The 18437-nt window shown below is 31.9% G+C and overlaps 2 protein-coding genes across 2 annotated transcripts; one reads left to right on the top strand and one right to left on the bottom strand.

Moving 5' to 3' along the window:
• The first annotated feature begins 1905 nt into the window (after positions 1–1905).
• Positions 1906–4395, top strand: LOC108484783 (rop guanine nucleotide exchange factor 9-like). The gene is made up of 6 exons (XM_017788686.2): positions 1906–2468; positions 2560–2714; positions 2811–2885; positions 2976–3245; positions 3328–3648; positions 3729–4395. The coding sequence occupies exons 1-6, from the start codon at positions 2141–2143 to the stop codon at positions 3894–3896; spliced, it is 1317 nt and encodes a 438-aa protein (XP_017644175.2). The 5' UTR covers positions 1906–2140; the 3' UTR covers positions 3897–4395.
• Positions 4396–4548: 153 nt separating this feature from the next.
• On the bottom strand, positions 4549–8712 carry LOC108486696 (aspartate aminotransferase, cytoplasmic). The gene is made up of 12 exons (XM_017790881.2): positions 8447–8712; positions 8040–8111; positions 7873–7934; positions 7714–7797; positions 7476–7575; positions 7261–7381; positions 6780–6943; positions 6537–6674; positions 6326–6447; positions 5881–5975; positions 5528–5648; positions 4549–4863 (listed from the first exon to the last, which is right to left on the bottom strand). The coding sequence occupies exons 1-12, from the start codon at positions 8498–8500 to the stop codon at positions 4779–4781; spliced, it is 1218 nt and encodes a 405-aa protein (XP_017646370.1). The 5' UTR covers positions 8501–8712; the 3' UTR covers positions 4549–4778.
• Between the last annotated feature and the right edge of the window lie 9725 nt (positions 8713–18437).

Genomic DNA, 18437 nt, shown 5'->3' with positions numbered 1-18437 from the left:
TTCATTTTATTAAATTTGGTCTTTAATTTAAAAAATAGAATTTGATCATCAATTTTGATAAAAGTCAAATTTTTTTGTTTTTTAACGAAAATACTAACTAAAATGTTGAAGATTTAAACATAGCAACTCTCTTAATAATCCACGTGTACTTCATACTATTTTTTTATTTTTATTTTAAATATTTTTATAATTAATGTGATATATAAGATAAGTTGTACTATGTCAAGATGAGGTTCATAGACATTACCACATGAGTTGTCATACCAACATTATTAAAAAAGTTAATGTTTTTGTCAACATTTTTATAATAAAAAATAATTAGACTCTTTTAAAAAGTTAATAATCAAATTTAGGTAAAAAAATAAAGATCAAATTGAAAAATATGTAAATATTAAGAGGTAAATGTAATAAATTGAGCCTATTGTCTGTAGCATGCTATATATTAAATTTTTTTATACAATTTAGAGTCAAAATCAAATTAGTGTGATAAATTATAAAAGATATGAATGAATGAAGACATGATGCAAATACAACATAGTAAAATAATTAATATATAACATGCCAGCAAAAAAATCAAAATCTATACATAATAAATATTAATTTGTCATATATCTATTTCAATACGAGTTTAAAATGTATCACTCCCATCTTTGACCTTTAATATTGTATTATATTAAAATAATATGTTGAACACAAACACGTTATGAGCACAAAATTTTCTCTACAAATAGTTTAGATAAATTATTTAAAATATCTCATAAATTTAAATATATGATATAAATACATATTTTCTTAAATCAAATTATACAAAATATAAACAAACAATTGGATACTTTAATGATAATCTAATAATCAAATTTTAATTAATTGAATACTTTAAAAACACACACTAAGACAATTGGATATAAAAAATAATGTGAAGAAAGAAATTAAATGACTTAATAACCGATACCCATAAATCAAAATAACTGCTGCTCAATTCAGAATTGAGCAATTAGGAAGAATAGATTATTATATAAATAAATGAGATAGTGGTTAAAAAACTAAATTAATATGTTGAATAACAAATAAATGAGATATTGGTTAAAAAACTAAATTAATATGTTTAATGTTATTCAATGGTATTATAATTCATTTGGATGATTAATGAAGGTCATCCTCATGGACAAATGTTTTATTATAGAGAGTCATTGGTTAAGTTATGAAAAGTCTTATTTGAATGAGATAATACTGTAATATGCTAGTTAAGTTATGAACTACATATCATAGGAATTTTCAAGTAAGTTTTAACGTGATTTGATGATGGTTCACATGTTATATTTTAAATATTCTTATAGGTGAAATATTCTATTACGTAATTAAAATGATTGACTTAATGAAGTACATTAAAATTAAATGTATATAATTTTGAGATGAATGTAATATTACGGAATATAAAGAATAAAAATATTGAAATTTGTTTGAATGATTAATGTACCTCTTGAATTATGTTGAGCCATTTTTTGGGGGCGTTTAATCTTGTTAGGTTGAAACATTAATTTTGACCAGATTTGTTTATTAGTTGAGATTTGACACACATAAAAGTGGGTCGTCCGTATCTTCGCCAAAAGTCCCTCGTCAAATAATGCATTCAAACTGTACCTTTGAAAGCTAATATATAAAATACTTTAATTAAGGGAAATGCCTATGGAATGAAAAAGTTGGTCGTGGTGCCTCCATTTTCATGCAAATTTTAGCTTATGAAGAGGGAGTTAAGTTAGTTAAATCAGTTAAAAAAGTTGTATGTTTTCCCGAACATTTTGCACCATTCATCCATCTTGCCATTTTTATTTATTGTTTTTAGACAAAAACCGTTGTTTAGAATTTATGTTTAATTTGTTAGAACCGACCCTCAAATTTATGTTTTCTGAAAATATGCACCGTACATTCTCTTGTTGTACATACAGTAATCGCCATTAAACCACTTCAGCCTCTATTTATTCAACCTTCAAAAATCACATAAACCCTCTTTTTTTAGTTCTTTTTTTTTTTTTTTTTTTTGTTTTCTTCTTCTTTTGTTTTTTTGTTGTTTAAACAACACAAAGAGGAGGAGGAGAAGAAGAAGAAGAAGAAGAAGAAGAAGAAGCTTTGGATTGACAATATGATTCGAACATTAACACGTAGGTACACCCTTCGAACCTCCTCATCTTGCAACCGTACGAGAATGTCGTCTGATAATTCAGGAAAGTACCACCAGAATCTGATCCCTGATGCCAATGATGATGATGATGGTATGGACATAAGAAATGAAGAACAATCAATGGTGCATCAAAATGTAGGAGCAGGAATTCCCCATCACGATCTGCAATCTGATATGGAAATGATGAAGGAAAGGTTTGCAAAGTTGCTCCTGGGTGAAGATATGTCTGGAGGAGGAAAAGGTGTTTATTCAGCTTTGGCTTTGTCAAATGCTGTCACTAATCTAGCAGGTAAATATTCCTGTATGTATGTATGTATGTATGTATGTATGTATGTATGTATGTATGTATGTATGTATAATGGTGGCCAATTATATTGCAGCATCGATATTTGGAGAGAAAGGGAAATTAGAACCCTTGGCTCCGGAAAGGAAAGCAAGGTGGAGAAAAGAAATGGATTGGCTTTTATCTGTAACTGATCACATTGTTGAATTTGTTCCTTCACAACAGATATCTAAGGATGGTACCAATATGGAGGTACATACCATCATCATCTCTCAAAGAAATTGGGATCTTTGATTACAATTTCACCATTGCTAATTAACTCCCAACCATTTTATTTCAACTCAACAGGTTATGATCACGAGGCAACGGAGCGATCTGCTGGCGAATATACCCGGCCTGCTCAAACTCGATGCGATTCTTATCGTCAGTATCTCTAATCCTTTCTAACCTGATGATGATAAAGAATAACAGTATATGATATGCAGCTGATCAAAAAGTATGTAATGAAAACAGGAGACTCTTGACAACTTTGGACAAGAACAAGAGTTTTGGTATGCGTCCAAAAATGAAAATCAAGACATGGACAACAGCAGCCAAAGGGATGACAAATGGTGGCATCCTATCGTTAAGGTTCCCGAAAATGGACTGTCGGAAACATCACGAAAACGGCTGCAATATCAAAAGGAGTCTGTAAGCCAAGTGCTAAAAGCTGCAATGAACATCAATGCTCAAGTCTTATCTGAAATACAAATCCCAGAAAGTTACATTGATTCCCTCCCCAAGGTAAATAAATCAATGGAGCTCCACATAATAGACTAGAATGTTAACCTGTACTAAAGCAACAAATATGCATTTTTTGACTTAGAATGGAAGAGAAAGCCTTGGAGATTCAATTTATAAAAGCATCACAGTGGATAGCTTTGATCCCTTACAATTTCTGTCAGCTATGGATTTCTCGACCGAACACAAAGTACTCGACTTCAAGAACAGGATTGAAGCCTCCATTTTGATTTGGAAAAGGAAGATGAACCAGAAAGATGGATGGAATCCATGGGGTTCGGGTATCAGTTCTGGGAAAAGGGAGCTGTTTGAAGTGAGGGCTGAGACTATCTTACTCTTACTCAAACAGCAATTCCCTGGAGTTGCACAATCTTCACTTGATATTTCAAAGATCCAAGAAAATAGGGTACAATAGCTTAACCTTCTCCTCAATTGTATTCCAGGTTTGATAAACTTAGTTTTAACTAGTGTGTGAACTTTCAATAGGATGTAGGGCTGGCTATCCAGGAGAGCTATTCTAGGGTATTGGAGAGCTTGGCTTTCTCAGTGATGTCAAGAATTGAGGATGTTCTTCATGCTGACTCCCTTACTCGAACACGAAGGTGCAGCGAGATTGATTGCTCCGGAGATACTGATACTCTCGGGATCAAGTGATCCAGACATCTGCATTAAGGTTGATAATGAGGAGAGTAACACGTTCAAACCATCATCACATGGTTCCACCCCCAACAAAGGTTCCTACCTAAAGAGGATTGAAAACTTAAACGGGCTAAGAAGTTGTGGAATGATCCAGATTGATTGATAAAAATGGTAAATTTGGAAGAAAGGTAACAAGAGGAATTACAAGGATAAGGAAGAAGAGGGAGAGAAATATGTAGAGTTAAACCAATGTATATATGAGTCAGCCCCATGTTGCAGGACTCCTTTGGGGCACTCACCTTTCTACACCTTACATCGTTCTTGCTTCACAACTTGGGCAGGGAAGCCTTAAGATTGATGCTTTTTGAGATTGCATTCCGGCTCTAGGATTATAACATTTTTTTTTTTATAATCCGGACTGCAACCATTAGTTCAACTTCATTTTCTTATTTCTTTACATTTTTAACTACAAATATATCAACATTGATATCAAATGGAAAAATTGTTCAATCCATTGTCATCGGGCCTATAGATACAATATTTTAAAAACTTAAAAATAAATAAAAACAGTCACGTCACATTCATTTTTCTCAAACACCAGGAAATGAACAGTAACCCCTTCAGAAAAAAAAAAAAAAAAACCTGCCCAACCAAAATCAAATAAAACTTCTTCACAAAAATATTGATACCAATTGCAAGCATGCCATTTACGATGAAGTTTAAAAGGACATGTAATGTATAACATTGAAATCGAAATATCAAAAATCTGGTTCCAATCCAGACCCAACAGTTATTATGGAAAATAATATGTGCTTGAAAAGTTAAGAAGAAAACAGTCATGACATGGATGGGGCTAAAACCCAAAAAGTACTTGCTACAGAACTTTAAATTTGCTTTCTAACAGCCACGGGTCACTGCAGCATGTATAGCATCAGCAAGATGAGGCACAGTCTTGGAGCTAAGACCTGCCATACTAATCCTCCTGCATGCAATATAAAGAAGAAATTTTCTTTTGATTTAGCATCACAATTAAAGTAGGCATTTACAGATGGATACCAGTAGGTATAACAATCTTCAGAAATATCATCAACTATGCAAATGCAAATGAAGTTCGGGTTAAGGGATACAGTAAATGAAACAGAAGAAGAGACTGCTACAACTCTTAACTGTAAGCCATTAACACGGTGCCTGGGGTATGTGTGGGAGTAGGGAAGATGGAGAGTCGCTAAATTTGGAGGAAGAGATTACCAATCTATAACTAGAATAAGTGCTAAACTCGTTTTAGTAAAGGTGCGTAAATAGCTCTATTCCTTTGCAATGCAGAAACAACTTCATTATAGCAGTAAAGAAACCCTCTTAATGTTGAATGAAAACTTTTAATCATATAAAACATTCATTGCATCCACGTCAAATGATCTTATTATGACTCATGCAAGAGTAGCTGAAGGGGAAACCTCAAGGCATGATTTTCTAGCCTGGCACTGATTTTTCAGGGCAAAATGCGGATTTTTGGTTAGACAAAACAAAAGCATTTCTTACCCAACCATCTAGAAACCCCCAACCTTCCTCTCTCATCTCCGAAGTGTTTTTTTTTTTTTTTGGGGGAGGAGTCAATACAAGAGGTTAAAAGAAAGAGATCTTTTTACCCATCAGATGTCATGTAGATGTGGTACTCCTTGGTCATGAAAGCAACTTGATCACTGTCCAATCCTGTGAAAGTAAACATTCCAATCTGCTTTATAATGTGACTCCAGTCACCTGGAGTACCTGTAAGAAAGAAGATAGAAACATGTTTAGTTTCTGCTTGAATGGAGTACACCAAAGATCCATACAACAGTATAGAAAATTCAAGAAAAGAATACGCAAATTTCTTGTCAATAACATATACAACAGATTTTGACTGACTCTTACCTATCAAACTTACAGCTCAAACCTACCGGTTAAGAAAAAAAGGGGCACATATATGCATATACCATTAGAAGAAAGGATTAAGCAAAACCTTTAGCACTTAAAGCATCAAATAGTTGTTTCCGCATGCTAATAATTCGGTCTGCCATAGCTTTCAGTTCAATCTTCCACTCGTTATACATATCACTGTAAAAATAAAGAACAAGATTATAAATATATATATATAAATAAATATAAGAACAATTTTAAAAGAGAAACTATATGCAACCCACAAGTGAATTTGCTTGATTTGAGTAATGATCTCATTCAAAGTCCAACAAAACATTCATAGATGAAAAATTAAATTGAAACAGAAGAATACATGTTTTCCTCCTCTAATTAATATCACATGATATGGGCAAGGATTAACAGTAATGAGATAAATTTAACACCAAGATAAATTTGTTGCAATCGTTTCATTTCTAAAAATTTACCAATCCTACTCGTTTCTCTGTCATCTAACAAGTTCAGGTAGTTTGGTCTGACAAAGAACCCACCTATTTTTGAGGATAGTCATTGCAATTGAGGCACCATGAATTGGTGGATTGGAATACATAGGCCTAATCACAAGCTTCAACTGGCTCTCAACCCTGCTTGCAACATCAGCCGCCTTACAGACCTGTAAAATTATTATCATTATTATATGAAAGAGGCCTTAGGCATATAACGAAAGAAATCTACTCAGAATTTATAAGTCCAGCATCTTACAATGCTGAGAGCACCAACACGCTCCCCATAAAGTCCCATGTTTTTTGCATAACTTTGAGCTATAAAGCATTCCCCGCCATCTGCAACAAACATGCGAACAGGTTGTGCATCTGCATCTAAGCTACCACTTGCAAATCCCTGGATGTCAAAATTCAAGTGTTTGTAAAATAACATATCAAAACTTTAACAACATAAATGGAGGTCGTTGAACAGCACTAAGTTTATTCAACAACAGACGATTACCTGGTAAGCACTGTCAAAGAAAGGCAATAACCCTTTAGATCTCATCGACTGTCTGATCTGTTCCCATTGCTCAACAGTTGGATCAACACCAGTTGGATTATGAGCACAGGCATGAAGAAGCACTATAGCTCCAGCTGGTGCTGCGCCAAGATCTTCTAGCAAACCTGTTTCCCAAAAATTTTGCCGTTACTTTTATTAGCTTACCACAAGCAAGATATTGGTTCCATAAACCATACAGAACTTGTTTAAAGGAACTTGAAACCAAAAGCAGGCAATAAAAAGGCAATGACATTTTTGCAGGAAGATTTATGGACGGTAGCCAAGATCTTATATTGAATATGCTTTTTAAAAAAAAAAAACTCTCCCTGTAATAAATGAATGCATCAATTGTTTCTCCAAAAATTTCTTAAACTAATCAACTTATTAACAGCAGCAACGCATTCACTGCATGGCCTATTTACAGAAAACCATTATCTCAGACCTTGGAAATTAAGCCCACGAGTTGTTGGATCATAGTAGCGGTAATTCTTCACCGACAACCCTGCCATCGTGAAAACTTTCACATGGTTTCCCCATGATGGCTGTGGAATGTATATAGTACGCTGGAAAACAAAAGATGGGCAAAATAAATATCACTTGCTCTTCAAAATGATAACAGCTTACTAAAGCAAAAATTAAAAAACCAGTCAAATTTACTTGGTGGTAATGCTTTGCTAAAAACTCAGCTCCAACCCTCAAGGAACCAGTACCAGACAAGCACTGAGCAGTAGCCACTCTGTTCTCTTGAATAGCAGGACTACCCAAAAGCAACAAACAAAAAACATCCATTAAGAAATCAATAAAATACAACAGAAATGGACAAGTAGACAAAAAGAATGGTTTCAACTAAACTAAAAGAAGGCACTTTCATTTTTTCTTCAATTTCTTCCTTTACCTGTCATCACCAAGAATGAGCTTAGCACTCAATTTATTGAACTCTGCGAGACCAAGAATAGGAAGATACTCCTTGACTCTCGACCTGAAAGTACATAAAACATGATCAATGAAACAATGCTAGCACGGCATGAAGAATAGAACGGTTTGAACAACTTACTGGTCATTAACAAGAAGCTGTTCTGCTTTTCGAACAACATTTAGAACTAGAGGTTTTCCTTCCTGTTGTTGTCACAAACAGATCAACTGAATCAACATTAAGTAGTAGAAGAAGAAGACTGATCAACTTTATTATTAAGATGATTCTTAAAGAAAACTTAAAAATACCTCAGTTCTGTAAGCACCAACACCTAAATTCAACTTGTTTGGGCTTGGATCCTTGTTATAAGCAACTGTCACCTGTTTGTTCAAATAAAATATTAAGAATAAAAAAAATAAAAGAATGAACGAATGAAACACCTATCAATCAATCAATCAAACGAAGCTTCCTCTATTTATTTTCTGAAAGAAAAAAAAAAAAAGGGAAAGCGAATCTAAAATGAAACTCCAAATATTCAAAATTACAGCAAGAGGCAAATAAGAAAAATAAAAAGAAATTCCTCGGTTACATTTGATCATAAAGCTCATGGTTAGCCGCGATCGAACACGTAATGATCCGATCAACGAAGATGATTGAATCAAACTTAAAATAAAGTATGAGTTACTGATTCAAAGAAAGGAGGATGATAAGTTACCCCAAGAATGGGATCTTCAGGAGCTTGAACAATGGAGGCAAACACAGAATCCATTGGGTTTGGAAAGACTCGTTTGGCTGGGGTTTTAGAGAGTGATCAAATAATCAGGGGGGGGTTTCAGATTCTGTTTTTTAAGGCGAGAAAGGGGTAGGTTGATTTGTTGAAGCAGCGGGCGTCTTAAACGCCGTGAACTATGGGCGCTTCTGCTTTTCCAAGAGCCTTTCACTACTTTCCACGGTTTTTTAATTTTGGACTATTCTTTTCTACCGTTACTTTTTTATGGTTTTTTTTTTAATTTATAAAATACTAATTACGAAAATGTAACATATTTATATTTTCTATTATAAATTAGGTGTCATCAATATGATTTCATGCCGCACCTTTTTTTTATCCTGATTTTATTTTTACTTATTTTTTAATTGGATGGTTGTGGGTATAATTCTTAAATTTTATTCTATTTTATGAAAATTAAAAGTTAGTTCATTTATTTTAATTTATCATAATTTAATTTTATATGTTTTCAATTTAAAAGTTAGTCAAATTATTTAATACTATTAAATTCGATCATCAAAATATTTATCTCAAGATCAAACGTAATTAATAAAATTATCAATTCAATAATTTATATGTGGCAAATTAGATAAGAATCAATAGTTCAAGTTTATATGATAGATTAATTGTTGAATTGATGATTTAATTAATTTTTTTCATATGAATTTGATGAGCAGTTGATCTTAAAGTAAGTAATTTGATAATTGAGTTTAATAGTATTAAATAATTTGATTAACTTTTAAATCCAAAATATACAAAGATCAAATTATGATAAATTAAAACATAAAATAGAAGTATGAAATTTAAAATTTATACCATAATTACCCCAAATTTAAAAAAAAAAGAGTGACGATGAAAAAGGGTGCCAACATTCTAATGTAACCCTTTTTAAAAAATTATTATTTTATTCATTTTATTAAAATATTTTTTATAAGTGATTTCACTTCATAAATTAGCATACTTAATTTTACTATAAAAATATTATTCTAGTAAATAATTTACACCATACCCTATTTTCGTAATTAACTTTTTATATTATTTAGATAAAATCCATTTTTATTTTTTAAATTTATTTTTATCTATGTATTTATACTATTATAATAATTTTATTAAGCAATGAATTTTTATTTGTAAAATAATTAAAGACTCACCTATTTTGTGAAGTAAGAAAATCATGGATTTGATTTTAAAAGATTATAATTGTTATAATTTTAAATTTATTATTTCAATTAAAATCGTATTTAATTTTATATCAATTTTAAAATCATTTTTTATCGTTTTAGCAATATTTATTTACTTTCTTTTAAAATGTTTTAGTCACCTTCAAAAAAAAAAAAGTTCTAGTCGGTCTAAGAAATGCTTATGCGGCGACAGGCGTGCGGTTTTACGTGGATACAAAACTCAAAACTGAATATTTAAATACTAAGGTTAATTTCTGCTATTAGGTCCTGTACTTTACAAACATTGTGAATTTAGGCTATATACTTTAAATTTGACTAATTTTAGTTTTTATACTTTTTGAATTGGTCAATTTCAGTCCTTATTTTTTAAAAAATTTGAAATTTTAATCCTAACCCAAATAGTAGTAGTTAAATTTGTTCAGTTAAATTCAATTACCAACCCCATACTACGCTTTACGGTTATAGATTTAGTCCAAATTTTCTAATTAAATTACTCTAAGTCTCTATATTTTTGAATTTTAAATTTACAATTTTAATCCAAATGACTTGTTAATCCATCAACTAGATTTTTAGTAAGTATTATGGAAATAACAAACTAATGTAACATCATACATATGTTTACTACATCGATTTTAAAAATAATAAAACTTAACTTAATGATTTAATTATTATTGTCGGTGAGGATTAAAATTTTAAAATTTTAAAAGTACAAGATGAAAATTGATCAACTTAAGATATAAGATTAAATTCATAACTTTTACAAAGTATAGAAATTAATAATGAATTTAACTAAATGATAATAAAATAATAAATGTCATTAGTAGTAGTAGGTAGAAAATTTCATTTTAAATTTATATAATAAATAAAATTTAGAGTTTAAAAATTGAGCCTTTTCTCCCCGAAGAAGGTATTGTAAAAACAATATTTTTAATTTGGGGTCCATTTAATTTTTTTTTCTTTAATTAATGTATTTTATGCCATGTCAATGCTTTACATTGGACACGTAGTTATATTGTCTACGTTGCACCCTGTATATCTTGATTTTCCTTTATTTTTTATGAGTTAAGCCTTAATCAAAACTTAAAACGATTGAGATGAGTTTCAATTTTAACCCAAACAATTTTTATTGGCATTTTATCAAACATCAAATCAAAATACTATTTCGAAAAAAAAAAGGAATTCGGTAAAATTAATTCAATCTATTACAAGTTTCTTATAAAAACCCATGCATATTTGTTTAGTAAAATAAAAGACATGCACCTTCTGATAGCAAAAGAAAAGCTACAATAATTCTTTTCCATAAATGCTATTAGATCAAGAATTAGATGTGATTATAATCGGGTCGAGTATCAATAGAACTTTAGGAATGTCTTTTAGGTTTGGGTCAGGGTTGGTTTGAAAAATAAATATAAAATTTTGTCTAAATTTGACTTTAATAAAATGTTAAAATCGAGTGCAGGTCTAACTTGCTCTGTATTAAATTTTTTATATTATTATTTTTATATAAAAATAAATTTGAAAGATATAATGTATCAAATACATAATTTGAAAATAAATTTTAAAAATTATTTATACTTAAATAATTCTAAGATATATGCAACTTAATAAACAAATATCTCTAATATAATAGCAAAATTAATAATAAAACAAAAGTTATATAATATCCAAATCAAGATAACAATATAATAGAGACATAAAAAAAAAACAGGTTTTTTCTTCTGTAAATTTGGGCTGAGTCAAGCTGGGTTCAGGTTAAAAAAGCTTATCGTTTTTTTGTCTAAATCTATTTTTTCGGTCTATATTTTTGTCTAAATTTTTTTATTTTTTGAATGGACCTTCGAGTCGGACCGAGTGACCCAATTCATGATCGATCTATCAAGAACACACGAAGTTATTAATAAATTAAAATAAAAAATAAACAAAATATTTATATCTAATAGAAAAAGTTTTAAATCCGTTATTGTACACACAATTAGGCAGACACAATTGGTAAACAAAATGTTGATAGAAAATAAAATTTTTAATTAAAATAAATTCAACTGCCAATTTGATGAGAAAGAGGAAAAAGGTAAGTATTGTTGTATCTATGTGGACATTATATCATTGCCTAAGGCAAAAGATTAAAACTACTCTCATTTGAGAATAAAAATAAAATGTGTATCCTGTTTTTTACACACCTTTTAAGTGTACTTAAAAACTATATATATATACTAATCTTAATTCACTATGGATACTAATAATTTTATCACGCATACGTAGTAATTATATATTTAAAACATAAATGTCACTATTAATATATACAAATATGTAATAAAATTATCTAATAATATATATTTATATATATTAAAATTTCACATAAAACTAAAATTACTTTAGTTGAAGTGGTAAATAAAATGTTTATATGCATGGTGTTATTTGTTTAAGTCGAACAAGTTTCAATTTTTTATAAAAATATAAGAAAGTTAAAACATTCATATAACCATATAACTTATTTTACAAATAAAATAATTTTTTGAAAATTCTCTAACCCAATAAAGGGCTTTATAAATAATATAAATATAAAAATATTTAAAACAAAGGGCAGTATACTTTTTTTATTTCACAAGCAGTTTTAAAAAATTGTCATGTATCTCTTTTATATTAATATTATACTATGTCCCTATAGGATACTTGTCAACCTCCTAACCCTACTTGTGAAGCATAAAAACTCTACTGATAATATACCAAATATTATTCCAATAATAAAATGAATGACTTGAAACTAATTAATAATAATGCATGAAATATGTAGAATATTAAAATTTAAAAAATATTAAATTGTGAGTAAAATTAAATTTAAACACATAAATAATATTAAGAATACTAAATCCACTACAATTATTTATCTTGATGTTGTCATCAATCTCGAGTTAATGTTGAGTTGACTTGTGAAATCAAGCCAATTAACAATATCATCAGTATATACAATTGACGGAGATAATAAAGTATGCATAATATAATTAAAATGAAACATAATTTCAAAATGCTGAAAAAGATAAATTTATTATCTACCACAAAAAAGATTGGATGGGATGTGTCAATTTTATCCCGAGATTCTCAAGCTTCTGAATTTTTATCCTGGGATTCTCGAATGTAGGGTTAGGATCTAGATTTTTTAAGGTCAGTTTTAAAATACGCGCCGTAAGAGACGTGCTTAGTTAGGACGAAAACACCTCCTACATGTAGGATGTATCCAAATATTTTACATTTTAAAATAAAATAAATGTTATATTTTTAAACAATTTTTGAAATAAAATATTGTTTAATAGTGGCCCAAATATTTTACTAATAATAGAAAGAGGATGTGCTCATCAAATAAGTTATCTAGTTATCAAAATTTTATGCTTACACATAATATTGTTTTTCTAGTATATCTTATTTATACTATCATTTAAACTCTTAATTGAGTTAGTGTTATAAGTCAATTATGTATTAAATCGGTTAAAGAAATTACAAAATATCTTTTCGTAATAAAAAATTATACTATTGAAGAGTACTTTAATATTTTTTAAATCAATAAAATATGCATATGATAAGATTCGAACCTACATTAAGTACATTAGTAAAATTTTTAATTTACAGTTCAACCAAAATTTTAATTTTATATTTATAAATTTATATTTTAATATGTAAATTTTATTATCACTATCAATTATATATATATATATATACTATTTGTAATAAAAAATTTAAATTTATATAATTGGTTTCGTCAAAGAAATCTAATATAAGTAGCAGAAAATATGAATTATTTATTCAAATCAATGCTAAAAATATGATTTTGACATTTTGATGAAGTGATATTATTTCTCTTGTTTTGTGTGGGTATGAATCTATTGGATGCATTTATTATTTGTCTAAATGATTTCATCAATTGTTTTAATTAATATTAGACCTATATGACTGTCAAAAGAAAGTTAGGCATACACCCAAAATTTACCTTCAAGCTTTATTACTTTTTATTATTATTAAAAGTAGTATTTAAATTTTAGTTGGAATAACTTTTTCTGTTTTAAAAAAATTGAAAGCCAATTAAAATGTAATATGTGGAAAAGAAATAAAATAAAATTTCTTTTTTCTTCCTGCACCCTCCCCACGTTTCATCTTCTTCCTCGTCAAAAAGAAATTCTTTTAATTGGTGTCTTTTGTTTTATAAAACCTAATCCCCAAAAAGAGATGACTGGTTTTTTGAAACCTCGAATGCAATCTCCATCACTATCATCGCTATTGCTTTATGATATGGAATGAAGATAAATAATGGTCATATTTTTCAATCTCTGTTACATTTCTGTTTACCTTTGGTTTAATTGTTATTAGAACGATGTGTTTTGGTTGTCATGATGTTTAGTTTAAATGGTGCGAATTGGGCAGCTGTTACTGACAACGATAGCTTGTCATTTCTAAATCGTTTTCTACTTTTATTTAGACTCATCAGCATGAGGAGAAGATGGTTATGAATATATGTATATTGTTTTTGTTCTTTATCCTTCTTCTCTAAACTCTCTCTTTCTCTGCACTTTTTCTGCTTGAATATTCGATCGTATTAAAGGTATCAGAGACAATCGATCTCCATGGCCACCAACGGAGTTACCACACGTCAACAAAAGGAAATGGGGTTACTACAGCAGGACCTGTCTTAGCTCAGGAAAGAGTTTACTCAGTTGTTGCCAAATTCAACTCTCGCTTTAAAGATTTTAGTGATGAGTTCAAAGGTGAGCTTCGATCGGAGCTTCACTATTTTTTTGCTCAGTATTTGAATCAAGTTCCAAACCCAAACGGTAGTGGATCGTCATCATGTGGTAAGGGGATTCTAGAGACACCACTTTCTGGTTTTCCGCCTAAGGAGAGTTTGGTTATGTCCCTTGTTACTGATTTAGTGCATTTGGGTCTTCATTCTCGGACCACATCAATAGAGCTTGCAAGTCATCATATTCAGTGGGGTTGTCCTCGATTCGATGGGGAAAGTTTTCGGGGGTGGTAGTTTAAACTCGAACAATTTTTCGAGGCTGAGAATGTAGGGGATCATGCCAAAGTCAGGATGGTCATGTTGAACTTAGAAGGTAAAGCACTTGATTGGCATCACTTTTTTGCTCAAAGGCATGAGGGCCTCCACCAACTTACTTAGGATCTGTACTTGCGGGGCTTGAAAGACCGTTTCTGTGTTACCAGGTGTTTGGATCCTATGATAGAAATGGTGGCTCTTAAACAGGTTAATATAGTGGAGCTTTATCATGATACTTTTTTGAGTCTCCTTAATTGACTGCGTTTACATGAGAGTTACCTTAAGCATCTTCATTTATAATCTTAAGCCTGAAATTGAGCAGTACTTATGATTATTTAAGCCTACTACTATAGTTCAATAGTACACACTTGCTCTTGAAATGGAAGTTACTGTTGGCAGCAATCTTAAAAAATTAACTCTTCCAGGAGGCACTTCTGGATATGCGAGGTCACTGTTTTCTACTCACAAAGGATAGGGTTCCAGTACTGTTGGTAGTTTTTCGCCCTCAAGAGCTTGTCCTGCTATATCCAAGGGTCATAAGCTTCCCACCGAAGCCTTCTCTCAAGCTGAGATGGACGAGAGGAGAATAAAAGGGTTGTATTTTGTGTGCTGCCAAATATACACCAGGGCACAAATGCAATCGATCTCATTTGTACCAACTTGTGATAGCCTTTCACCAAGAACACGAGAATGATAACCAGAGTCCAACCTTCGAGGAATTTTCTTGATAAACTAGATACAGTGGAAGTTGCAGGTGATACCGTCGCACCAGTTTTATCCTTACACGCTTTGCATAGATCTCAGGGTCACAGTACCATGTGTTTATTTTTCACAATTGATTTCGCTACAATCATCATTTTAGTGGATTCCGGTAGCACCTATAATTTCGTGGATTCAAGCTTAGTCAAAAAGTTGAACCTTTCAGTTGACTAATTCTGTCACTTGAGAGTGATAATAGCTAATGGGGCTCAACTATCAACACAAGGGCTATGTTGAGCTGTAACGTGGCAGGCACAAGGGTGTACCTTCTTTATTGACTCCTTCGTCCTTCCAATCAAAGGGTGTGACTTGGTTCTTGGCGTTCAGTGGTTGCTATCTCCCAGCTCACTTGTTTGGAATTTTTCATCTTTTCTCATGCAGTTTGATTATTTGGGCAAATCCTGCACTCTTCAAGTCATACACCCTGGCAGTTTTAATATCTTGACTATACTACAGCTATTGAAGTGTGTTACAATGATAGAATATGGACCTTGGCCTATGTTATTCACAACTAGTCATCAGACAAATTTAGTAATGCCTTCATTATCCCTTCATTAGGATATAGAGTTGCTCATTGCAAAATTTAATGATGTCTTTCAACTTCCAAAAAGGTTACCGTATTCAAGAATTCAAAATCACCGCATTCATCTACAAGACGAGGCTCAAGTAATTAAAGTTAGGCCTTATTGGTACCCTGTTGCTTAAAAATCTAAGATTGAAAAGTTGGCTATCGAAATGTTACAAACCAGGATCATTCACAACAGTAACAATCCTTTCTCATCTCTCATTGTCATGGTTAAGAAGAAAGACGGTAGTTGGCCACTGTGTGTGGATTATCAACAACTTAACCGATTGACCATCAAAGATAAGTTCCCAATTCCGGTTATTGAGGAGCTTTTGGACTAGTTAAGGCAAGCTACTTACTTCTCCAAACTGGATTTACATTCAAGGTACCATCAAATTAGAATGTGGGAAGGAGATGTCCACAAAACAAATTTTAGGGCTCATGAGGGCTACTATGAATTCCTTGTCATGCCCTTTGGGCTGACAAACGCTCCCTCCAACTTTTAATCTTTGATGAACTGAGTCTTCAAACATCTTTTGAGGAAGTCTATACTTGTCTTCTTTGATGATATACTGGTATACTCCACTATTTGGTCTCAACACATAGTTCATTTAAAAAAAGTCTTGGAACTCTTACGGCAACATCAACTTTTTGCCAAAAAAGGGAAATGCAACTTTGGCACCACCCAAGTTGAACAACTGAGACATATCATCTTAGCTGGTTCGATTTATATGGATCTTACCAAGGTTGATAGGGTGAGTAATTGGCCAACACCTCATTTGGTTAAAGACTTGAGAGGATTTTTGGGACTCTCAGGTTATTATTGAAGATTCATTCGATAGTATGGTGTGATAACCAAGCTTTTCACTGCTCTTCTAAAGAAAGAGGTTCCTTGAAACTGGTCTCACGATGCTTAAGTTGTATTTGAGCAACTCAAACAGGATGTTTGCCAAGGTCCTGTCTTTATACTTCCAGATTTTTAAGAGGAATTTACTGTTGAGACTAATGCGTATGGTTAAGGATTAAGAGTCGTCCTACCGCAAAAAGGGAGACCTATTGCCTTTTTCAGTAAAGGTCTAGGAATTCACCATCAAGCCTTGTCAATCTATGATAAGGAAATGTTTGTGGTTTTATTGGTCATAAAAAAATGGCATTCTTATCTTGTTGGTAGTCATTTTCGTATCAAGATAGACCATCAAAGCCTTCGCTTTTTAGCTGACAAACAAGCTAACACTCCCTACCAACAGAAATTGGTGGCAAAGATGTTGGGGTATGATTGCTCCATCACCTATAGGAAGGGGCACTTGAATACAGTTGCTAATGCATTGTCGAGAATAGATCACTCACAAAAAGGACAACTATTGCAGTGTGTGGGAAGTATTTCATGGTTTGAGGTTTGGGGGCAAATTTTAGATTCTTATTTCACCGATCCAGCTATACAGAAGATATGTTTGAACCTACAACAGTAACTTCAACTTCATCTAAAATATTCGTGGGATGGAAAAGTCTTACGTCGAAAAGGGAAGGCAGTGGTGGGACAAAGTATTGAGCTAAAGAAAAAAATTTTTGAATTATTTTATAAGGGTGCCTTGGGTGGCCATTCGGGGATACATGCTACTCAACGCAGACTCTCCAGTTTGCTATATTAGAGAGGACTCTCGACTGATGTAAAAAAATAGGTCACCAAATGTGAGACTTACCAAAGATGTAAACACAATACCATTGCAAATCCGGGGCTCCTAGAACATTTACCTATCCCTACTCGAGTATGGGCAGCTGCCAGTATGGATTTTATTGAGGGATTGCCTTTATCTAAGGAAAAATACATGATTTTTGTGGTCGTTGATAGACTTACTAAGTATGGTCATTTTTTAACCTTATCCCATCCCTTTAATGCATTTTGGCAGTCAGTGTTCAAACAAATGGGCACCAAACTTCACCTTTCTATGGCCTATCACCCACAGACCGATGGGTAAACTCAAGTCTTAAACCGCAATTTGGAAAGCTATTTACGGTGCATGTCATAGAACAACCCTGTGAGTAGGTTCGGTGGCTACTTTTAGTTGAGTGGTGGTACAATACCACCTTTCGTATAACCATACAAACAACTCCTTATGGAGCCTTATATGGCCAGGCACCCCTGCACCTTTTGTCTTATCTCGCCGGATCTTCTCAAGTAGAGAGTGTTGATAGAGAACTGTAAAACATAGAGGCTGCTAGAAATATATTGCACTTTCATTTGAAACGAGCCCAAGAACGTATGAAATAGATAGTCGGCAAGCATAGATCAGATAGAGTTTTCTAGGTCGGTGACATGGTTTATCTTAAACTTCACCCATATCGACAACATTCTCTCAGGAAGAGAACTGATCAGAAATTGGCCCCAAGATTTTT

This window comes from Gossypium arboreum, chromosome 6, assembly GCF_025698485.1.
Source record: "Gossypium arboreum isolate Shixiya-1 chromosome 6, ASM2569848v2, whole genome shotgun sequence".
Lineage (NCBI taxonomy): Eukaryota > Viridiplantae > Streptophyta > Magnoliopsida > Malvales > Malvaceae > Gossypium > Gossypium arboreum.
Note: the sequence above shows the minus strand (reverse complement) of the source record. Positions and strands in the feature narration are given on the sequence as shown.